At 47.0% G+C, this 24,448-nt stretch overlaps 1 protein-coding gene across 3 annotated transcripts in view; it reads left to right on the top strand.

The window, feature by feature from the left end:
- Dlgap2 (DLG associated protein 2) overlaps window positions 1-24,448 on the top strand; it is a 685,199-nt gene that overhangs the window by 530,869 nt on the left and 129,882 nt on the right. For all 3 annotated transcript variants that reach the window (XR_003378611.1, XM_005366239.3, XM_013353440.2), the window contains exon 5: window positions 22,713-22,778. Coding sequence is in view for 2 of the 3 variants with exons in the window: in XM_005366239.3 (XP_005366296.2) it covers window positions 22,713-22,778 (66 nt within the window). In the remaining variant the exon portion in view is untranslated. The remainder of the gene's footprint in view (window positions 1-22,712; window positions 22,779-24,448) is intronic.

Here is a 24,448-nt window from a genome sequence, read left to right as displayed (position 1 = left end):
ATTCTTTGTCTGAGATTTCACCTAAATCACTTTCATTAGAATCTATTGGGAATCTAAGGGGAATCTATGGAACCTGTCAGTTTGGAAGCTAGTAAGTGTCACTCCAGACTCACTCAGTATCACTCTGGCCAGATTTCTACCCCCTGGGATGTGGTATAGTTTAGACACAGCTTCCCCCAACCTGTTAGAGGGATTCTACATACCAAGACTAAGGTAGTACTCCCCTGACACTTGCCCTGAGGTCCCAGGGGCAACCATGCAGGAAAGGACTTTGCCTGGAGGGCCGTCTAGCTGCTGACTCTTTAGGGGTCCTTTCCATTCCTTTTTGCCACTACTCTACCCAGATGCTGAGAAGATAAGATTTTCCCAGCATCTAATATGGTGCACTGAGCCCAAGATTTCTGTCTGGTTGGGATGCAAGTGAGGTAGTTTGAATATAACTGTCCTCCATAAGCTCATGGGGAATGGCACTATGTGGCTTTGTTGGAGTGGGTATGGCCTCCTTGGAGGAAGGGTGTAACTGTGGGGGTGGGATTTGAGGTTTCCTATGCTCAGGATACTGCCCTGTGTCTCAGGCGACTTCCTGTGACATACATATCAAGGTATGGCCAACACCATGTCTGTCTGCATGCTGACATGCTCCCTGCCATGATGATAGTGGACTGAACCTCTGAAACTGTAAGCAAGTACCCTCAATGAGATGTTTTCCTTTATAAGGGTTACCACCATGGCCATGGTGTTTCTTTTTAGCAACAAAAACCCTAACTAAGACAGGAAATCTGCTTAATGACGTGTGCAGTGTTGATTGTACTTTCTGAGTTGTTGGCTTCTTTGTGTTACTTCTCTGGTCACTGCTCCTCTCCCAGCATGCAACTGCCTGACCTCCAGAATGTACTCTGAGCACTCTTCCTCCTCTCTGATTCCTGAAGTTTCCTTCCTTTCTTAACTCCTTAAACTAAGGTAACATCTGCCATGGCTGCCCTCCTAGACAGCTATCCTCCGACTGTCTTTGGTTGGTTCCCATGTATGCCACCATTTTCTCCGTCTTACCTCAGGTCAGTCTTCACCATGTGGATTTTCTCTCTCCCACTGAATTAAAAGCTGTGTGAATGGAAGTTGTTTTGCTCATCAATAATGCCCACCTTTTTTACTGCATTATTTAGTTTTTACAAAAGGGTAGCTCAATAATATAGACGGAGGACTTCATCCAGAAGTCATCTCGGTGTGGTGCTTCAATGACTTCTCTGAGAGCCATGCAGAGCACCACCAGCCATCTTCTCAGTAAGTACCCTGTGTGTGATTGAGTCAGGTAGGAATAAAAAAGTTGAACTTGACTTTTTACTTTGTTGCTGGATCAATCATCAGGATCAATGAAGGTCCAGCGCTAATTGTTTCCCATGCTGACTCCAGTCATCAACAAAGCTACAGCATCATTGGTCCACATGAAACCTGCACTGCAGGATGAGGTCCATACCAGAGGTGAACCCCAGTCCTCTGCTCGGTAGGAGAAGCTCCCAGGGGCTTTGAGACTGCTAGAGAGTGTATGCAAAATACCCGGTTCCAGGAGATCTGACATGGTCCTCTGGCTTCCACAGGCACCAGGCATCCATGTGAGACACACATGCAGGCAAAGCCCTCTTGCACATGAAGTAGATAAATCTACATTTTTAAAATAATGAAAAATATTTTAAGTTACACTTCCTAAGTTTGATCTTCTAACAGAAAGAACTGGCCAATTCTTCTTTTGTATAAGGCAATGAGAGTCCCAAGGGCAAGTATATCCTTTCAAAGGGCCACACAAACACCCAGATTTGTCATTGGTAGGAAGTTTTTGACAGAACCAGGAGAAGAGTTTCAAGAGTGGCGATTCCCTGGAGGTCTGGCACCCGGCTCGCCCCCGCCCCCCGCCTCTTAGTTACTGTTTGGTTCTAACATCCTTTGAAGAGGTGCTCATCAAGATTCACCTCTTCATCTGTGAGAAGAGACACTGCCATCTTCATCACAGCTCTCTAAGTACATGCTCAGCCGCATTAAAAAATAAAGTTCCTCCAGCCAAACTAATGGCCTTCTATTTCTTGCTCCCGGAGATGTCAGTGGGTCCATTCCCCTATGTTCTCACTAATTTTTATAGTTCCGCTGAGCGCAGCATGTGCCTTTTGAGCTGAGTCAAGTTCATTTCCGCTGAGACCAGCCTGGGTATTTTCATCGCGTGCTTCCTTTCGGTTCCTCCTCCCTTGCAAAATTTAGCAACTTTAGTATTGTTCTCCCAGCGTGATGCTCCTGAGGAGTCAGTGTCAGCCCTCAGTGACTTCCTTACAGTAGGGCCAGCGTGATGGCTCAGACTTCTCATCTGACTTCCTAACTGTGTTGCTGAGTCAAACTCTGCTCGGAAATCTACTTGCTTCCAGCCATACTCCGGGGATCCAAATATATGTAAAGAGAGGCTGATTTTTAGATAATCATGCAGAACAGACCATCTGCTGTGCTCAGAATGGACCCTTCTCTCTAGACAGAGCCTTTTGCTAAGGAGGGGTGGATTCTTCCCACTGGAAGCATGGTAGGTGGGAGTGGGATGCAGTGAGGTGGATGGCTGAAAAGAGGGTGAGTGTGTGGTCATATCTATCCAAGCTCTGAACCCCGTGCTCCTTTCTAGGTTCAAGTCTCTGAAGAGACCTTAGTTTTTGATTAAGGAATGGGAGGTGCAGACCGTCACTTGAATGTCAAGACAGATGCAATAGGTCTAGTCTAGGAGTGCTTATAGCCTTTATTCTTTTGTTTTGTTTTGTTTTGTTTTGTTTTTGTTTTTGTTTTTCGAGACAGGGTTTCTCTATAGCCTTTATTCTTGGCATGAGTGCTTGAGCGAGTCTGTTCTCTCCTCTCCTTTCTCTCTCTCTCTCTCTTCCTCTCTCTCTCTCTCTCTCTCTCTCTCTCTCTCTCTCTCTCGTATGTGTGTGCGCACACGCACATGTGTTCATACATGTTCTTGTATATGCAGGTGTGTGTGTGTGTACATACACACATATATACTCATATACATAGGGCAGGAGACAATCTCAGTATCATTTCTCAGGTACCATACCCTTTCTTTTCAGACAAGTTTCACACTGTCTCAAAACTCACCAAGTCTCTCTTTCCCCATTGCTGGGATTATAAGCCAGGGAACAACATGCCTGGCATTTTTGCCTGGGTTCTTGGGATCGAACTGGAATCCTCATTCATGAAAGGCAAGCATTTTACTGGCTTAGCTGTCTCTCCAGCATCCTGCTGTCGCCTTTTTCTTGTGCTCTTTTGAGACAAGGTCTCGCTATGTAGTCTTTGCTGAGCTAGAACTCACTATGTAGATCAGGCTAGCCTTGAGCCCTTAGAGATCTGCCTGTCTCTATAGCCCATGCTTTTAAACCAAGATTTCCTTCCATCTCATGAACCTCTGTCCTATATCCCCCGCCCCACATACACACCTTGTGATTCTACTCAAGAGAACTTCCTCTAGAGGTTCCTAGCCTTGAGGAAGCGTACTCTTTTATGGGCATTCTGCCTTAGAAACACTTCTTCAATCTGTACCAGCCACTGGCAACACTATTGCTCCTGGACCATCTTGGACCACTCTGTCTGGAGTGGCATCAGAGTTCTCCCAAGTCACCTCTCTGTGGTAGTGACAAAGAGCCTTCCTCTAGCATCTACTCAGGGGGCTGCAGATCTGAAGGAAGCAGCTAACTGACATTTAGTTCATCATGGTTAAGTATACGGGCTAGCGTGGGTTCACAGGCTCAGAGCCTATATGAAATTAGACGATCTGGCGCTGGAATAATTTTAGAGGCGGGAAAGAATAAATACTGTCAAACCAAAATCTCACCCGAGCCTGTGGAGTAAACCTGGGTCGTGTCCAGCTTGTTGGGGTCCCCAGTCAGTCCTCACTAGCTGGGCAGACGGGAAGACAAGCATGGCGATGAGGGTTCCAAGAGTCGCTTCCACTGTTGGTTCCGGGAGAGAACCCTAAGGTAAATTTTAGGCCCCACCCACGTGATTTCTCTTATGCTCACCTTTGCTGTAATTGGCATGATTTAACCCTTCAGTTAAATTCACAGACTCTGTCTGCATGTGATTCTGAGTGGATAGTAACTTTGCTAGCATGGTAATGGTATTTGCAAACTAGAGTCTTTCAGACCGACAGGGTCTCAGGCCCAGTTGTAGGTGAAACCCCCAAGTGTTGTTCTGCAGAATGGTACAAACTTGCAGTTGTGGCCTCAGGCATCTTTGGAAAGAAGTTTTGCTCACTGGGCCTGAGATGGGGTTCACAGGATCCCCTCTCGACTCTGAACCCCAGCCCTTCAGTTTTGTATTTGTATCATGAGAGCTGTTCTGCCCTCTCTTCTTGTGACTGTCATTTTCAGGCCAAGACTAGGTGTTGCCTGCACATCCCTGTCCTTCCTTCCTGAGGACTGTACCCAGGCTGACGTCAGTGTGCACCCGGAAGTGTAAGGTCCTGCCAAATTCCCATGCAGTGTGGTATGGAGGAATGGCATATTTGCCTGGAAGTCCAGAAGATTTCTGTCAGCTTCCCCAGCTCATTACATCCATTGCTCTAATCCCTGGCTCTTTTCTTCTCAATGCTCACCACTCTTCTTCCTTGGGGCCATTGTTCCTGTGTTTGTCTCTCCATGATGTAGATCATAGCTGAGTTAGCCTTCGTAGACAAAGCCTATGTCATTTTGCCTGGTCATTTAGGAGGACTTCATCAAGACGGGGCTGATATCTTCACTTAATCTTTAATGACAGTTGTTCAGGATGTGGTGAGTGGAAGGAGCGTACAGGTCATGGTGGAAGTATGATAGGAGACAGGCTATAGTTGTAGAAAAAAATCTCTGTAAAGACGTTATTGCATTAGATCATCTAAATGGAACCAAAGGAACCAGCCCAGACAGGCTCGATAGGACACAAAAAGCCAAATAGTAGCACAAAGGAACTGTATTGAAGAAAATGAGCAATGTTCTGACCACAGAGCTGAAAGGATCCAAGAGGATTTTCTCAGCGACCTTTAAAGGAAAGAGACCACAGGTCTCAGAGCCAATCAACTCCAAGATGAAATCCATTCCAAAACCAATGGGGCTTCCCAAACCAATTCCAGCATCAGGCCATGCAGAGACAGACGTGGAGCGTCAGAAATGGCAGCAGGTGGATGGCTGCCGAGGATGGACTTCTCCTGAGTGATGAAAATGGCTTCTGAGTGTTTATACCCGTGAAGGGTTTGTCCTGAAAAAGCCAGCAGGTTGATTACACGGGGCTGGAATACACTGACTGCTAATGAGCTGTCCGTGGATACATGAAAGCTGGGCCCTCCCTCAAGGCAGATGGATGGTACCTGCTTGACAGAGGAGCTAACTCCAAGAAAAGAAAAGTCTGTACTGCCTTTTCTGTTGGCGTGTGAAACAGTTGGCAGTGGAATTCTGTTTCAGTTTGATGCGTTGCCAGATTCTGTCTCCCATATCATTCCTGTTGTTGAGCCTTGGCTAGCTGAGTGACAGAGAAAACAGTTGATTTCCAGGCAGCCAGCCTTCTCCCTGGATCTCATCAGTGGCTTCCCGTGGTCCTTGCTGGCTGTTAATTTTTTGGTATCTGCACTTTGCAATAAAGTAATATGAATAGCAAGCAGGATTTTAGTATGGAAACCTTTCTTCGGATAGAAGTTTTGGACGCTTTAATTATTTATCCCAGTAAGATTTATTGTAAAGTATCTCAGTTGCTAATCTAAATTGAGCTACACTAGCATGACTTTAATTTCCTTAAGAGCCTTGTTCCTGTTCTAACTGTTTTTTACATATATTAATGTTGGTGAGCACTCTGTAAGATAGGTACAGTGATCCCACCAGGCTCTGATGAGTGTGGGGGGCTGATCCCATCAGTTGACTGTGGAGACTGCATTCCTTAACCATGGGGTCTCCTTTGATGACACGGAAGCTTTTATGTAGCTTTTCTTCCCCTATCTCTTCAAAACTGAATTTGCCCAAGTTTCCCTGAAAGTTGGAGAGAGTGGATGATGGGGTGTCTGGGGCCTGACATGTTTCTTCTTTGTTGCACAGGATCATGGTTTTTACATAGCAGCAGCTGTGCAAAGAATATCAGGGCATGCATACACACATTCTGCATTCAAACAACAATTTAAAACCGAGAAAAAAATTCAAGGAAATAGGTAAAAAAAAAAAACAGTTCATTTTACCGATCCATTAAATCATTTATAAATAATTTGTCAAGCAGAGTTTACATTAACAAGATAGCAAGATTACAAGATAAAGCATATGAGGGAAAGGTGCATCTCAAAGTCACCGGAGGAAGTTTTATGATCTGCTTGCATGCTGACGTGCAGTGACATTGAACAAATGAGACCGACCACCGACCAATGCTACAGCCTTGTGTGGAAGTGGGGAAGCTGTTTCTGATCTGACCCAGTGAAAGGGGCTTTTCTGAAGAGACGTTGGGGGGAGCGTAAACAATAGGTGATGCTCTGTCGGACACTATTTTCAAAGGTACTTCATTTCCAGATGGTGCATAAAGCAATGTCTAACTCACTGGGTGCCCTGGAAACACTGCTGCCGGGCTCCACAGGGATGACCTTGTCAGTGACTCATGCAGATTGTGCCTTCTTGGGCCATAGACACCTGGGCATGGAAGGATTTCACTGTGTGCCCAGGATCACTTTCTAACACCAGTGTCTTCCAACTCGTACACTTAATGAGTACGTCCCTGTCCTCATAACTCCACCAGTGCAGTATTTCCCCCAGTGCCCCTCACCAGAGTGGCTCATTTGGTTCCAGAGAGACCATCAATGGCAGACCAAAGAAAGGATTCTACCCATTTAACTTAGTAAATGACCGAGGTTATTGGGTTCACTTACTCTAAGGTAATCTGTATCACCCCAACCCTACAGTCGCGTGCTCTGACTCACAAAGGTTACATGTCTGGAGTTCCTTGTACAAGTTGCAGGCAGATCACAGTTAGAGTAACATCTCCACCTCAACTGTTACTACTGATAAAACTCGGGAAAGGGATGTTGTGTGTCCTGTAACTTTCAGGATATTCCTGTGCCTTGTGAGTTTTGTTTACTCCATGGGCCTTCCATCTTTGTTGTGGTGAGCATCCCTCTCCCTCCCTGTAGGAAGTCATGTTTCAACAAGGAAATACACACTATCTCTGGTGTGTCTTGTCACACTCTGTGACCTGCCAGGACAGCTGCTTTATGAGATCCTTGAAGAAAATGTTCTCTGTTAGTCTAAAGCCCCTTGAGCCGCTGAGTCTGGGCTGTATGGAGATTCAGGACTTTGCAGGGGGTCATCAGGCCAAAGCTGAAACAATGTTTTCCTAGAGCTTTTGTGGCACCAGGAAGGGGAATGGTAGCAGCCAAGATCCCAGTAGGCACATACGCTCTCCCAGATGGGGAGCTCCCAGCTCCTGTGCAGAAATGAGTCTGCCTGGCATTGTACTCTGCTTGGCGCTGCAGGCTGAGCCACTGGGAAGAAGCTCAGAGAACAGAGAGGACAGGACTTCAGTTTGGGTTTGGGAATCCTTGAAAAAAATGGTCTTTGTGTGCTGGCCTATAGGTGAGTGTAACATGGCTATTTTAGCACTCCCTGGAAAGGGACCCAGGGCTGATCGGAGCAGCAGATATGAAAGGAAGCAGAGCAGTGGTCCCCAAATGAACTGTGGCAGTAACTGGAGCTGGTGGAGGAGAAGGGCTCTGGGTCGAGAGTGCTGTGCCAAGCATCTGGGAGACCAGGACCATGTGAACAACAGTGAACCAGACCAGCCACAGGAATGACCTATCATAGGCTCATGGCAGTGTTACCCCTGTGTGAATGCCCGAGCCCCACGCAGTAGTCCTCACGATCCCAGAATTCAGCAGTTATAGTCTTAAAAAGAAAGCTGGCCAAAGCTAATTCCAAGACAAACATTAAAAATGGGGTCCATGGGTCCTCCTTGTAGAAGACACTCCATAAGGAAAAGGAAACTTGGAAACCTAGGGGATGGTGTTGCCAGGTAGCCACAAGGTTCTTCTATGGAGCCATAATCCAAGGGTCATGCTGGGAGCATCTACTCGGGGGATGCAGGACATCCATACAGAACTCAGGAGGTGTGCCTTAGGGTCCGGAACCACCAGGGTGAGAGCCTGGTTGAAATGGGAGTTGTGGCTGGACCAGGACTTCAGGCCAAAATGGCCAGATTACCCGATGCTTATCAACTCTTGTGGAAGATCGGTGAAGAGTTCAGTCAGCCTGAATCTTCCGGAACATTCACGGAGATGGTGACGGGTCTTCTCGTGACTTCTGCGTGCTCATCTCCCTGAGTCCCTGAGTTCCACCTCTTTCCTGAAGAAACAAGTCAGATTTGTTCTCCTGTCTGCTCACTGCACATCCCTGTCTACTTCATTGTTGCCCTCTCTGCTGCTCCGCTGGAGCAACGTGTGGCGACCGTGGCTGTAGCATCGGATGTCATCTGACATCTTCATGAGAACGGAGACGCTGAGGGTGAAAAATCAAGCATGAACGCCGGGCCTCAGCGTGGCCTGTTTCACAGAGCTGTAGAGAATCATGTGGACGTTTAGGGAAGCGCGCCTTGACAGGAAGGCTCAGCAACGAGCTCGAATTCTAAGATGCCTTTCATGTGCTGCCCTGCCGTTTGGCTGTGAAATTATTTCTGCATTCTTTCTTCTCATCTTGCCAGGTAATTATAAGCTTTTAGTCTAATTTAGATGAGGTTGATTAGCCAGGCCTGCTCTCGCTATAAACGAAGTTAATGAATTGCAGATTTTTTTTATATAGTTTTTCCACCTTAGAGGCAGGGCAGGACTTATCATTATTGAAATGTGGGAAATGTTTTTAAGAACTGTCATGCATATTGAGCGTTCATGGAAAACCGCTTTAGTGATGTAGCTGTGAGTGCCATGTATGAACAAGAAGGAGAAACAGCACATGGTTATGCGATTTATTTCACCATGTATATTCTCATGCTGGGGATAGCCAGGAAACTGTATCTGCAGGTTAGGATAGCACAGGGTGGCAACCACACACGCTCTTTCCTCAGAACTCTTGATCTGGATGCAGCTAGCTGATGGACAGCAGCAGTCTGGAACATGGAAGTTGCTTCATGAATGGAGGGCAGGGGGCTTTCTTCTTAGGACACAGGCATCACAGAAAGTCAGTCAAGGTGCAGCGAGCCCCTTCCCCATCTGCAGGCCACATACCTGCATATCTGCTCAGGCTTCCCAAAGGCAAGGACATTCTGTTTCTCTGAGCTTTCGCTTTGGAAGGGGCTTTATAAGTGATCGGCACCTCGCAGACCTTGTTTGGAGTCAAGTCTATTAAATGCCAGTTTCTTTGCCAAGGTCCCTTGTGTGTTTCCCTCAGCTCAAAACCTCTGACAGGAGTAATACGGTTCAGCTTTACACATAAGGGGCAAGTGAAGCAGAAGTCTCTTGAAAACTGCTTCAACATGAATTTGAGCAAGCCAGGCTGGCCCGTGCGGCAGATGGGAGCTGTGCCCGGCATGGAAACGCTCAGTTAGGACGCAGTGGTAGTGGGGTTAGGAAGGCTCTGGTGGAAGGGCAAGGCCGCAGCTCCAGAGGGGCAGGTTCTCCCTTACTTAGCACCGTCACCCATGCTGGTTATAAAGTGTGTTGATTTCAGGTAGTTCCACAAGGCAGCTGTAGTAAAGAGGAGAGAGTTGCTGCCTGCTCTGCACATTGGAGACCATGGTGCTGGGCACCTGATTTCCTCGAGAGCAATCCAGGGTCATCTGAGGTGCTCGGTGACCCCTGAGTCATCAGGGAGCAGAGATGGAAACCTAGCTGAGTTCTCTCTCAGGGCTCTGAGCAACAACATCGAGGAGGCTCGTGCCAAGTAGACCTGCCAGGGATTGTCACTGGCAAAATCATGAGAAGCCAAAAGGACAGAGATTGCCGGGGAAGTTGACCATGTGGACACCACTGTGAATGTCACAAGGTGACATTAAATATATGCGTGTCTACAGCTGCCAAGCTCTGGGGCACCTGCTGTGCAGCTGGGTCCTGCCTCCTGCTCTGTGTGGTCTCTGCTGTTCCCTGCCTTGGTGTAGCCTTCAAGCATAGCCAAGAAGGAGGAGGCTGAAACAAACCAGGACCAGCAAAACACCCCAGCAGGGAGCACTTATTTTTTTTTTGTGGGGGAGGGTGAGTTACATTTAGGTCAAGAACTATAAAATTTGTTAAGCCGAATCGATCCAGAAACCAAGGACTTTAAAATAATGAATTGCAGCCTTGTTGCTACTGTGCCACCTCGTATTTATTTGGCTTCCTGCACTAAAACCCAACGTGTGATGTATTTAGAAAAAGAAGAATAATGGCTTGGGCATGATTTGTCAATGAGTAATAGGGAACCAGTTTCGTCTGTCACTTTTTAACAAATGTTATTCGTTTTATTAATATCCAACGTGAAATAGGTGAATAACAGAGAGGCCTGGGGATATAGATCAAAATTCAGGTTTTTAGCTCAGTAATACCAAAAGTGGCCATTTGCAAAGATTCAGGGCATGAATCAACCACAAATCATATTTCTGAGGTTGGCTTCTTTTAGAACCTAAGAGTGAACCAACAGTATTTTAGCAAGGAAATAGTTTAATCCAGAGATTTAATATAATGAATCCTGTATGTAATTTAATGAATTTGTTCAATTCTTTGTATTTAACAGAATATAGGCCTTAGCCAGAGTTGCTAACGATGACAGGTTATAGTTAAAGCTGCAATCACCATTGAGGTCATCCCGTACGCCAGGTGGCAGGAAGGTCTGTTTGGGGCAGAATCGCCTGTATGGGTGCCATTGTGCAGGATCAGAACCCTCATAACAGCATCTCCCATGTGTGCCTGCACATACCACAGCCCAGTTCATACGTGTTTCGTGGATACCAAGAGTTAAACACTGTGAACCAACTGTCCGTGGAGGTGGCTAGAGCCACTGCAGCCCCACCAGGTGAGCCCCTCTCCACTTCCATTTCTAGGACACACTGGAGTCCATGAAATAAGAAGTGAGGGGCCATTCCTGCTTCTATTACACGATATCTTTAAGTTAGAGTTTCAGAGGGATAGAGAGGTGGCTTAGCAGTTAAGAGCACTTTGCTGTTCTTTCAGAAGACCAAACTCAGTTCCCAGGACCCTCATCATCAGACAGCCCACCGATGCCAGTAATACCAGCTCCAAGGGATTCATGGGTTCATGCTGTATGGGTACCTGCAAATATGTGGTGATGTGCACATACACACACCCGCATGCACACATGCACACACGCACACACTATATGGAATGCTAGTACCTACTAAGAGTACTTCACGTGAGGCCTGGGGTCTCAGTTCCAACAGTGGCTCCATACCAGGCCCCTGGCGGTCTTGGGATTTCTTCCAACAAATCCACTGATAGGAAACCTCAGAGGAAGCACCAGCTAAGGCCATGAGGAATCTGCTCTATCAGGGGTCTGTACACTATTTCCACTGCACGACTCATGCAACCTCACCTCACTGAGCAGGGAGATAGGGCCACCACACGAATCACCTCGGAACTCATGTCTGTGAGGGCTTAGTGGAACCCACTTGCCCGTGAGTGTCAAGGAGCTTAACATCTTAGAGCCACGCCAGTGCTGGGGAGAAGAATGATTTAAAGAATAAAGAGAAAATGACTTCAGATCCTGGAGTGCTCTGAAGGTGACAGCACTCCTCTTTTATCCAGATCACAACCTGTGTGACCCTGGGCAGCCGCACTAACGCGGCAGCCAGGTGAGTAGCTCATACCTATGCAACACAGAGGGAATCTTGCTGACCTGGAGCTCAGGTTCTCCTCTTCCATATGCAGATCTGTCTGCCATAGGGATGTGGGTTAATTACACACCACCTCTCATTTGCAATGGGTTATCTTAATAGCATTTTATTTTGCTATTCAGTTGTGAACTCTTTTCTCTGAGGTTCCGTTAGCCCTGGTCCGCAGACGCAGCTAGGGCATGAGGGTGACGGGTCAACTCTTGTACCCGGACAACTGGAACAAGAAGGCAGCATGGAGGTCTTGGGTTTAGGGAGGGTCAGTGAGAATGTTATCCTGCCGCTAACGTGACGTATCCCTCCACATACTCTTGGGAAAATGCCCCCATCTGCTGCGCTCTATGAGCTAGACCCAGTTTACAAGCTTCGGGCAAGGAGCTGGAGGTTGAGGAAACACAAGCAGAGACAGACCAACACAAGGACCTCCAATCACCAGTACAAAGCCCTTCTTTAATAGCACCATGGAGGCTTAAATACCCAGCAGTCAATGGCCAACAGGTGAAAACCCCATCCTCTGACCCTCTAGGCAAAGCACAGCTTTTAGTAACTTCAATTAGAAGGCTCTAGCAGGGAAGAGCAGCTGAAGGCCAGGACTCAATTGGTCCCAAGAGGAAAACACGAGGTAAAGCCTTCCAGACCGAGGCAGGGACCTGTCTGTAGTAACCTCTGCTGCTCGTCTGCTCTAAGGAACCTAAGAGCCCTGTCACTTACAGCGCTTGTGTCCTTCTCATATGACATTGGTAGTGAGCATTTGGAACGTGTCTTTTAGGAGCTGCCTGCATACGTGTTGCCCAGCATCAGCAAGTTGGAGGTCACAGAAAAACAGGGTATCACTTTCCCAGAGCAGAAACCTGATCCCAGCAATTACTGAGGTCTTGATATAATGTCATGATCTTCAAGAACATTAGAAGCCTCTGCTCAGTCTCAGTTCCACCGCTGCATTCCTGTAATGTTGATCTCCATTAGAAGAGAAGGACCATGCACGACCTCCGGCCATTTTCCTGCCAGACCATCAAACCTCAATAACAAAGATTCCGTGCATTTCCACAGTGTTGTCTGTACTTATAAAATGTTTATAGGCTTGTTAAGGAAACTGCAAAGAGTTACAAGGGGAAAGTCAAATGTAGCTGTAATTCCTCCAATCAGACAGAATCGCCATAAGTGTCAGGAATAGCCTCTGATCTTCTTTTCACAGTGAGGCCAGGTCATCAAGAACGGTTTCCATGTAGCTGTCCACACTCCCACTGTGCTGGGAGTTTCTACGTCACTTGGCACTCCTTAGCATTCTGTGCAAAACCATGCTGTCATTTATTTAGCCATTTTGCCTTAATTGGACCTTTGAAAAATCTAGACTTGACATTATTTTGTAAGAATAAAAATAAAGAAAGAAATGAAACATCTCAAATTACCATAAAGTCTTGCCCAAAATTCAGAGAGAGAGAAGTTGGGTAGAGCTGCACATTCCATACAAAGATACCCACATGGGACTGATGTCACTCATGCCCGTGGAAGACACAATATAGTATCGGGCATCCTCAAGGGGAAATTAAGACAAGTATGTCATGGGTAACATAGGAAGCTCCGCTAGTGAATCCCTGGGTTCAATTCCCAACTCTATTAACCAGGCATGGTGAGCCCTGACGAGTATCAGAATTTCAAAGTTATGCTCGGCTACAGAGTGGGTTTGAAGTGTGCCTGGACTACATGAGATCTTTTTAGGAAAGAAAGAGCATATCTCTAGTATTTCAAATGAAGAACTTAAGAATTCAAGCATGTTCAAATGTTAACATTGCTGTGTTTCCAGTCAAAAGCCAGAGATTTTTCTTCTCAGAAAGAATGCCATGGGCTGGAGAGCTAGCTCAGCTGTTGAAGGTTATGACTCACAACCAAAACCATGTTATATAATTGTCTTAGTCAGGGTTTCTACTGCTGTGAAGAGACACCATGAGACCATGACTCACACAAAGGAAAACATTTAATTGGAGTTGGCTTACAGTTTCAGAGGTTCAGTCCATTATTATCATGGTGGGACATGGTTATGTGCTGGCAGACGTGGTGCTGGAGAAGGAGCTGAGGTTCTACATCTTGATCTGCAGGCAGCAGAAGGAGCCTGTGTTCCACACTGGGTATAGCTTGAACATAGGAGACCTCAAAGCCCACCCCCACGGTGGCACCCTTCCTCCAACAAAGCCACACCTCCTAATAGTGACACTATCTATAGGGTCCATTTTCTTTCAAACCACCACATTCCACTTCCTGGCCCCCAAAGACTTGTAGCCATATCATAATGCAGAAATGCATCCAGCCCTTCTTCAGAAGTCCCCGTAGTCTACAATGTCTCAAACTTATTTAAAAATCTAACATTTGAAGTCTCTTTTGAGATTCATGCAGTCTCTTAGCTGCAATCCCCTGCAAAATCGAAATTAAAAAGCAGATCACAGCCTTCTAACATATAATGGCATAGAATATACATCACCCTTCCAAAATGTAGGGAAGGGAGCATAGTGAAGAAATACTGGACCTAAGCAAGGACCAACTCCAAACTCCAGCCAGGCAAACTCCAAACTCTGCATCTCCCATGTCTGATGTCAAAATGCTCTTCAGATCTCCAAACTTCTTCTTTCAGGTGTGTTGACTGTAACACATGTCTTTCTCTTAGGCTGGTTCCACTCCTAGTTAGCAGCTCTACTCAGCAGGTAGCCCACAGCTCTGGCATCTCCAACATCTTGGAGTCTCCAAGGCAATCCAAGCTTCAGCTTCACAGCTTCATGCCATAGGCTCCCTGGGCCTCCATTCAGGGACATCTGTGGCACGTGCCTGGCCTTAGTGCTTTCCTAATGGAGGAAGGTTCCATAACACCTTTCTTCTATCCTTGACTCTAAAGCCAGAACCACCAAGTTCTGCTGTTTGCTGAGACTGGAACATGGCCCCCTCATTCAATTATACCTTCACCAGCTTTCTGTGTCCTAAGCTTGGCTGTCCTGAAACTCGCTCTGTAGACCAGGCTGGCCTCACACTCAGAGATCTTCCAGCCTCCGCCTTCCAGCGCTGGGATTAAAGCTGTGTACCACCAGGCCTGGCTCTGAGCTTTCCTTTAATTCCTCTTCACCAATTGGAAGTTTAGCTGGGTGGAATCTTGCCCTGAGGTCACCACTCCCTTTATTCCATTTCTTAATCTGTTTATCTCTGTGAACACAGGACCTAGCTCCATTCCTCTTCCTGGTGTCCCCTTTGCCCTCAGTCTCCACATTTTGTAACTGTCCATGCTCAGCTTGCACCTTTTCATTATAGACCTTCATAAATATGACCCCTTGTAGCCACACAACAGAGTCTATACGAGGCTGTTTTGAGATTTCCTCTGCCAATGGAATTAATGCAAATCTCTTCACTTAAGCCTCAGGAAGGCTCTTCAGACAATGGTGAAAGACAGCCACATCCTTCACCAAAATATTACAAGAACACTCTCTAGGCAACATACTAAAACGCTTCCCCTCTGGAAGTTCTTGAGCCAGCCTCCCACTTGGCACCGCTGTCTGCCATGCTCCTATGAGTGTGGCCAGTTAAGTCCCACTGAAAGCATTCAACTGCTTTTCTAATCCAAACTCCCAGAGTCCAAATTCCTCCAAACAAAAGCATGGTCAGGTTTATCCCAGCAACATCCCAGTCCCTGGTTCCCAACTTCTGTCTTAGTCGCTGTACTATTGCTGTGAAGAGACACCATTGCCATGTTAACTCTTATAAAAGAAAACATTTCATTGGGGCTGGTTTACAGTTTCAAATGTTTAGTCCATTATCATCATAGTGGGAAGTATGGCAGCATGCAGGCAGACATGGTGCTGGAGAAGAAGCTGAGGGTTCTACATCTTGATCTGCAAGCAGAAGGAGCCTGTGTTCCACAGTGGGTATAGCTTGAGCATAGGAGACCTCAAAGCCTGCCTCCACTGTGGCAGCCTTCCTCCAACCAGGCCGTACCTACTCCAACAAAGCCACACCATCATAATAGTGTCATACCCTATGGGGCCATTTTCTTTCAAACCACACAGTAATAAAGCATGTGGTGCTTTTTCTGCGTAAGTGGTACAGAGAGGGTCTGGACGGGACTAGAGAGCTCGGGACTTCCATCAATCTTGAGGTTACTGCTACAGTATGCTCAGAGCAGGGGTGGTCTAGAGAAAGTGAAGCCTCCCTGGAGATGGCCAGTGGCTCAGCCCTAAACACATCTCAGGTTCTCCTAGGTGGCCATTAAAGGAATTTCCCACACCTTCCTCCATTCAAACAGGAATAGCAGACAAGATTCAGCCTGTGATGGTGATAGACTCCCAGTTAGATTCAATTGATACTATATGGGATATTCATACTTATTCTGAAGCTCATCCCTGATTCCCTGAAATGGGATGTACTTGAGGTCTTGTCCACTGTCCGGTAACCTTCCTAGACTTTATCCTGGCTAGGTTTATGTCTGCTTGACACAAGTTAGAGTAATTTTGTAAGAGGGAACTTTGATTGAGACAGTGTTCCCACCAGATTGGCCATGGGCAGACCTATGACACATTTTCTTGATGAATGATTGATATGGGAGAGCCTTGCTCACTTGGGTGGTGCCACCCCTGGGCTAATCGCCCTGGGTTCTCTAAGGAAGCAAGCTGAGTAAACCCGTGAGAAGCAAGCCAGTAAGCAGTATGGCTTCTGCTTCAGTTCCTGCCACCAGCATCCAGCCCTGTGGCAATTCTTGCCATGACTTCTCTTCACGATGGACTGTGACCAACACATCTAAGCTGAAATAAGCCCTTCCTTCCTCAGGTCGCTTTTAATCATAGTGTTTTATCCCAGAAATAGAAGCCCTAGCTAAGGCAGGCCTGACGTCTTGACTGGTGTTCCGTCCACTCCTCACTCAGACAAGGAGAAAGTTCAGTTTCAGTACCTTCACCCTGGGCCGCGGGACTATCAGATAAATAGCATCACCCAGAGCAGCGGTGACTCCATTTGAACAGCTGTACTTCCCAAGTGTGTGACATGACTTTCACTCTGACTGTGAGCTGGTGTTTGCTACGCAAACGTGATAGGCGTGTCTTCAGAGCCTCTTTGATATAAAACCCTATTAAATACTGAGGTTGTACAAAGAACTTAACACTTGATGTATTTGAAACTTGGATTTAAAACATGTTATATAAAATATAATTAATGTCACTTTTCAAGTGAATAGTGTTCAAGTTTAACTGAAGACACATAATCTTTCTTCAAGCTTTCAGACATTTAAATAACAAAGTCTGCCTTTTTAATTTCAGCACGTTTCTCTCTCTCTCTCTCTCTCTCTCTCTCTCTCTCTCTCTCTCTCTGTCTCATGTCCAGAGAAATTCAAAACTAACTGTGTTGCTTTTAGTTGGAGCTTTTTTTAAAGCCTGTTTGAAGGCACAGTCATGTCAGACCACCTGAACTACACCCACCCACCCTCAAATCTGGGGACCAAGACCAGAGACAACACTAACATGTGTGGGTTGCGATGCTAACATTCAGCTGTCAGTGCTGAATGCCACCTGCTGTGAGCGAGAGCCTCTCGTGTCATCTCCAGCCAAGTGGAGTGGCCTCATCAGGGCCTTTGAGTTTTCTTCTTTGCCTGATTCAAGTGACATTGAACTACTGGTAAAGATTCTGCAGGCTTCAGGGCAGCTTCTGCTGAGACTCAATCTTCAGTCCAAAATAGAATGATGAGCCCTCTGCGTTGTCAAGAAAAATTAAAATAAAATAAAAAAGCCATGGTTCTCACGGAGGCAGAGGCTGGCTGCAGACGGGCTGTGCAGCTGTGGCTGGAACACGAGAGGAAGCCAGCATTAAGACTCATCAGTGTCATTGTCCTGGCTGCGCAGAGATGAAGCCTCCATTTAAGCGGCCTCCAAATGCTATCATTAGTAAATTGGCCAAAATGTAGACTTGGGTGTGCTGTCTTCAGGGGAAACTTTTGAGAAAACATAGAGAAATCTAGAAAGTAAAGTTTATGGAACAAGGTGGAGGAATCAGCAAACTGAGCTTGAATGGCTCCATGCAAGCTCTCTAATGGCCGTGGCCCATGTGGCTCCTCCAGAGGGTGACACCACTATGGGGGGGGGGGTGCTTACCGGCCCTGTCTTCAGGACCACACACTGCATCCTGGCAAGAGTTTCCTAGGCAAGGACACAGGCAGGCATGCCAGGACATAGTTACAGCTCCCCAATCTGTAAGGTCACTTTCTCTAGTAGAGAACTCCCCTACACTGCATAGAAGAGGTCTAAAATGAACACGTCTGTGTGACATAGCCAAGGACAGTGACATAGGAGTGGCTCAAAGAGGCATGTCACACACATTTGTATGCGTGGTTCACCGGTAGACTTCTGACCTCAACCTGACCCTCCTCTCTCATCTCCACCTTAAAAGGAAATAGGAGGTGAGATTCACCAGAAAAGCCAGAACAATGTCCTCATCAGGCAGAGAATGTGCTAGATTGAGAGGGGTGGTAGGCTGTACCAATGAGGCCTCAAGGTGCTGAGCAAACCAAGGCTACAGTAGAGCTGTAGGGATCAAAAGCTACCATTACTATGCAAAAGGCGCATCTCCTCCCTGCCATCTTAGAACCATAAAGAGGCCCAGACACAAAGGAGTGGACAGTTGACAGGACCGTCCCACAGAAAAGGTGGGGCGATACAACCGAATAAGGTACAGGGCCCACCCAGCTTTGAGTGATGTGGGTCAGGTTTTGACACTTCAATTTAGTAGCAGAAGTTCCGAATCTTAGTACCAGTGTGAAAGAAGATAGAGTGGTGTGGGACAATGGCCTGTATTCTGTCAATTATATTTTAAATAAATACTGATTGGCCAGTAGCCAGGCAGGAAGTACAGGCGGGACAACCAGACAGGAAGTAGAGGCAGGTCAAGGAAAACAGGAGAATTTTGGGAAGGAGAAAGCCCATTCCTCTGCAGTCCTAGCCCTGACCACCAACCACCGTCATCCTCCTAAAGACATCTGGACACAGGAGCCATGCTTTTGGCACAGGTGAGATGTTATCTCCCTGCAATCTGGATGCAGAAGCTGCACTGTCTCCCTGAGAATCTGACCCTTTCTTTGAAGGATCTCCTGACCCACCTGCCACCTGTCTGATTCCAATCATTCCTCTTGTGGCTTCTGCCATTTCTTGAGTAATTTGTGTTACTCAGTCATCAGAGTCTCCAGGGACTCTCCAGATGCTGCCACACTGGCCTTCGCAACAACACCATGGGACTCAGCTGATGACAGAGAAGGCAGAGTATGGAAGCAAGGACATCCATGACTGTGCCCCCGCAGAGGGTGTGCTAAACCTCCCTGCCTTGCATCTTCTTCACTGTGCGTCTTCTTCCCTGGAAACTTTGCTGACACGGCTTTGTGTTCCAGCGGTTGGAGGACCCTGCTGGAGAATGTGCCACCTTCCTCCACCTTCGAAGAAGTGTGAGTGGCTCGTATTTGCTAGACACCTCATCCCTTGAAAAATAAAAGCAAGCATGGTGCGTTCCTGCGGTGCTGGATGGAGCCTGCATCGTGTTAGATGTGCTCTTAAATCATCTCTGAGCTGTGTGAGCACCTCTAGAACTCAGTGAAACAGGAGAGTTTTTCCAAGTGGCTTCAGAGAAGTGAGAAAATGTACCCATGTCTTGTGTTCAAAGGGCAGAGGAAATAGGTAACATTCAGAGAGTGGGGAAGGCAAAACTGTGCCACCAGTGTGAGAATGGCATCCCCACTCTGTCGTTAGCTGACTGCTCTGGAAACACCTAGTCCACAGTTCCTTCCTGCTCCGGTGTCTGGGAGAAGCCCTGGTCACAGAGTCGGGGGGCTGAACCTCAAAGAGGAACTGTGACACAGAGCTCTAAGAAGGCCCATTTCCCACGCAGAAGAGACTCCAAACGTCTCCTGTTGTGCTCTTCCGAGCACAGCCGGCATTGAGTTCCAGTGTGAAAGAAAAATAAGTCACAAAGTAAACTTAGCTAGAAAACGTGAGAGAACAATGTGAAAAGAGAAAACTCAAGGAGTCAGGACAGCAAAGAGTCGCCAGGGAGGACCGACGCTCATTAGGTTGCATTCACATGGATAAGGGAGTGGTTTTCAGAACCGTCAGACGATTGCGCTTTCCTATTTTTGCTAAGGATGTGATGGGAAATTGAGCATGGTGTCAGATATAGGCACTATTAATTTTATAGCACTGATTAATCCCATGCACAGTCTCACAGCTCTCTCTGTCCAAGATCTATTGACCTTGAACGTGGTAAGATGAAGAGGCTGGGGCAAGGAGGCTTGCAATCACTCAAATTCAGGATGCCTGAGAGCCTGGCTAATGGTACCATTGTTCTGCCCCCGTCACAGCTTGTTTCCTAGATTGCACGTCTCACCTTTTGTGTTAAAGTTGGAGTGAAGTGATTTTCTTTAATAAGTGGGGAGAGAGAGAGTGAGTGAGTGTGTGTGTGTGTGTGTGTGTGTGTGTGTGTGAGTGAGAGAGAGAGAGAGAGAGAGAGAGAGAGAGAGAGAGAGAACAAGCTCCTGATCAGTTTTCACTCCTTTAGCCCATAAAGGGACATATATGGGCTCCCTAATAAAATCAGAGTGGTCATTTAACTTGACAGTCCTTTGCATCCTTTGGGGTTCAGTCATTTACCCACCCTTCACCCATCGGTGCCCACTGTACAGACCCTGTAACTGTGGGAGAGGAAAGACAGGGACCCTCATCTCAGCTGTGGCCTTCCAATGACCAGGACATTCCCCTGCACACCTCCAGACTTGAGTAGGAATAAGGTAGAAATAAAGCTTGGCCTGAATCTAAAGCCTGGTTAGACATAGAAGGACCATCATATCTACATCAAGACATATTTGGTCAGCCATGAGGGGACACGAGACACAAAGACCTGTATGCTCACCTTCCGCCCATGTCCTTAGTTGATCCACATTCCAAGACTTCCTGTTAGCATCATTTGAGCAACAAGGGTCAAGGTAAATTATACAGTCACTTCTGTGCCTAAAATTCAGGGTTGACCATAGACCTCACCTGCCCACCCTTCTTGGGGCATTCTGTTCCCAGAGTAAACAGTGGCTTTCCTCCTTCAGGGCTGTAAGCCGTGACCCCAACATGATGGTGTGGTAGGGATGCAGCCTCGTTATCCTTCCTGTCCACCCTCTGCCGTTTTCTTGGCATGGTTGTTATCTAAGCCGTCAACGAGGTAACGTTAGCACACATGAAAATCTTCTCTGTTCAAACTCTTCATTTGCATGTGTATGTGAGTTTCAAATGAGGGACTGTGTGAGATCTGAGTCTTTGGGTCTGTTGCAGAGTTCCTTCTGGCTTTGAGAGAGCACTATGGAGCAGCTGTCTCCAAGGAGACTGTACTTGGTTAGAACTGGCTATGGTACTGGGTCTGGGTTCCTAGGTCTTAGGGTGGTCTCGGAACCCACCATATCCCTTGGAGGCATGGCTATCTGCTAGCATGAAAACACGGCAATGTGTGTAGAAAGCACTGTTGGCCAGGCAGAATGGCTACAAAGCTGCCATAAGCCATTTTAATGAGACACTGAACCTGAACCAAATGGGTGGTGATTGTGGACCTGTATTTTCTCAGTGTCGAGAGGCCATGAAATGAATTTGACTTCATCCCTATGTGAGGACGCTCTAGCTTGTTCCTCGGCATCTTCCATGACAAACCTGCCTCTTTCTTCCCCACGTTTCCTATTGGCTAGCAGGTAGCAATGCGCTGGCACTGGGGTGGTGATAGTGGAGTGTGTAGATCCAATTATGATACACTTGTATGAATCCTGTTCATGCTATAACAATCGGTGATATTCAATGCCAGAGGACGTGCGTATCCAGATTCACAACCTCCCTGCCAATGTCAAAGCCCTCCATGAATGCACAAACACTGGAGTCTAAACATGCAATTCTGTTTTTAAATGTATGCCAGGATGGTGACATGATGGTGGATTCTTCTGTATGTACAGGATGCCATAATGTTGATACATACCCCATGTGTATAGAGGCAATTATATGTGTGTGGTGTGGTACAGAATACCCTCTGTCTGCGCTGTATCTCCTTGTTCAGATGAGTACTGTATGCTGCCGATCACAGGACAGCCAGGTACTGAAATCAGCGCATATGGGTGCATGACAGCTCCTGAAACAAGACCCTGGAATGCTGTGCAGACACGGAGGTGGGGTCCAGACACCTAGTCCAGCTCCCTGGGGACATACTGGATAAGAACACATGTCCATTCACCTTCCCTTCCAGTGTCCCCATATATGCAGGGCAGAGAGGTGAAGTGACACTGGTGTCATAACCGTGTGATAATCCATGCTAACACAGCAGTGTCTTGGCTGCACCAACTAGAAAAAGCAACTAAAAGTGAGTGTGGGGACCTGGGATGGCCTCTCACCAGAGGGGAAATTGATGTCCCAGCAAACCCACCCAGAGTGAACTCACAGGAAACATTGCAGCAGCCACTGCAGTCTTTAAGCAGGGAAGATTGGCATGCGTACGACCGCGATCGCTAGAGTAGGGGCTTCTCTTGGAGGATGACTCAGACATCTCAACAGCCTATCCCAATGCTCACAAGATCAAATAAACCCCAGAGTTATACAGGGAAGCTGAAGTGTATTTGCAGAATCTGTCTGTGCAGGGACCTCAAAGAGGAAAGGGGCGCATGTGGGATCTTGGGGCTGTTACAGAAAGGGACGGCTTGCTCTGAGGTTGTCAGTACAAAACACTGAGCTCTGAGCACTGATATTAGAAGAAACAGAGAAGTGTCTCCGTGTGTGAACCACACAGGCGGTCAAGTGTCTCAGTTATGGGAATGATTGCAATGTCAATGGGACAATAGTAAGCATGTCTTCACTTGTGTCTTGCAGAGGAAGAAGGAGGAGACTTGGTCCAGCCGGGCCTCAGCTTCCCGGGACCAGCGGAAGAGGACATAGGTAAAGTAAAGCCACTGGCAGGGGTTGGGAGGTTGCAATGACTGCTCAGAGTCTCACTCACTTTGCCACACCCCATCACTGGGAAACTCACGTTAAACTTGTGGAACGCATCTGGCCTGAGAAATGGTACCAGTGAGAAGCAAGAAGCCGTGTTGATGGTTTTATGATAGTAAGCAACTTGTGAATCCCTCATGAGAAAAGGCTTTCCTGAACCCTCATGTTGGTATGTTAAAGACATAAGAATGCACAGGCTGCATGCAGAAGGAACCAAAAAAAAAAAGAAAGAAAGAAAGAAAGAAAAGAAAAGAAAAGAAAAGAAAAGAAAATGAAAAACCTCCACTGACTCTAGGCTGGAACCTGCCCCTGTTTGTCCTAAGGAAGCCAACAGTTCCACTCTTCACTGGAAGGAGTGGATGCCCTTGGGCCAGCATGACACAGGCTGAGGCAGATGCTGCTTCATCGGTCCTTTCTCTCTTGGAGGACAAGAGTAACTGTTGCCCCCTCCTCCCCAAGTGCTCAGCCCAGTCTCCTATGAGAATAGCATCTCCTCCATATTCCAGAACAGTTTGCTTTTTAACTTAAACTCATCAAGTGGGGGGTCTAAGTCTGCAACAGCATGGGCACTCACAGTGGTAGGGGTCTCTAGAGCCTGCCAGAAGAGTATCAGATACAGTCTTTCTCACACAGACCAGGATGGCAATTGTGGCAGCCAGTCCTACTTTTCCTAGTGACAGCCAGAACAGTAGGAATTTTCCCCCAAGGGTCAGTTTTCCAGGCAGCAGGAGTTTGTGACTTAGTGCATTGGGCTCCAGGGACAGGTATGGAGGCAGAACATCAAGAACCCAACCTTAGTACATGAACTAGGGTGTGGATCTCAGGAAAGCCAGGAGCCAGTGGTTGCCTTAGCTGAGAAGAGTTAGCTTATCCCAGAATCACAGAGAGCAATGCTGAGGCTGGAGCTGGGTGGTTATCTCATAGAGAAGGTTGCACAGGTTGGGTTGGGTTAGGAAGCACTTCATGATGCTAGAAATGGAACAGGATTGACCGCTCCCATTAATTCCTCTTGTTGTTGTAGAGTTTAGGACATGATACACTCACAGTATGCAACTGCCACCCCTGTGTGTCTATGAAGCTTACCACTTGTCCCAAACGGAAACTGTGTCCCCATTCAACAACCCCAAGACCCACCGTCCTATTTTCTGTTGCTATAGATTTGCCTGTGCTTGAGAACTTTAATGTGTGGAATCCTACTGTTTGTCTTTAAGAGACTGGCCTGTTTCACTCAGCATAATGTCTTCAGGATTATTCTGTGTTGTAACATGTGACAGGATTTCATATTTGGAGCCAAATAGTATCCATCCCCCAGTGTCTGGACCATCTTGTGCTCCTCAGCTATTTGTCAAAGACCATTTCATTGGCTCACCATGTGCAGATGTCTCCGCCCCTCCATTTCCGTCTCTCTGGTAACATTGTAACACATGATAAACCCAAGTTCACTGTTGTCAGCCCCATGCTGTTCAGGGATATTTTGCCATTGGTCATTATGAGTGTGGTTCTGGACATTTTAGGAACAAAGAAGCAGGGGGCTGTGGTGATTGCTGATTTCCAGGTTCTCCCAGAGATCCTGTTTGAAGGGCACAGGTCACAGGTTTAGGAAGTGGCTCTCTGGG

Source organism: Microtus ochrogaster, unplaced genomic scaffold, assembly GCF_000317375.1.
Source record: "Microtus ochrogaster isolate Prairie Vole_2 unplaced genomic scaffold, MicOch1.0 UNK7, whole genome shotgun sequence".
Lineage (NCBI taxonomy): Eukaryota > Metazoa > Chordata > Mammalia > Rodentia > Cricetidae > Microtus > Microtus ochrogaster.
This window is presented reverse-complemented; position numbering and strand designations above follow the sequence as displayed.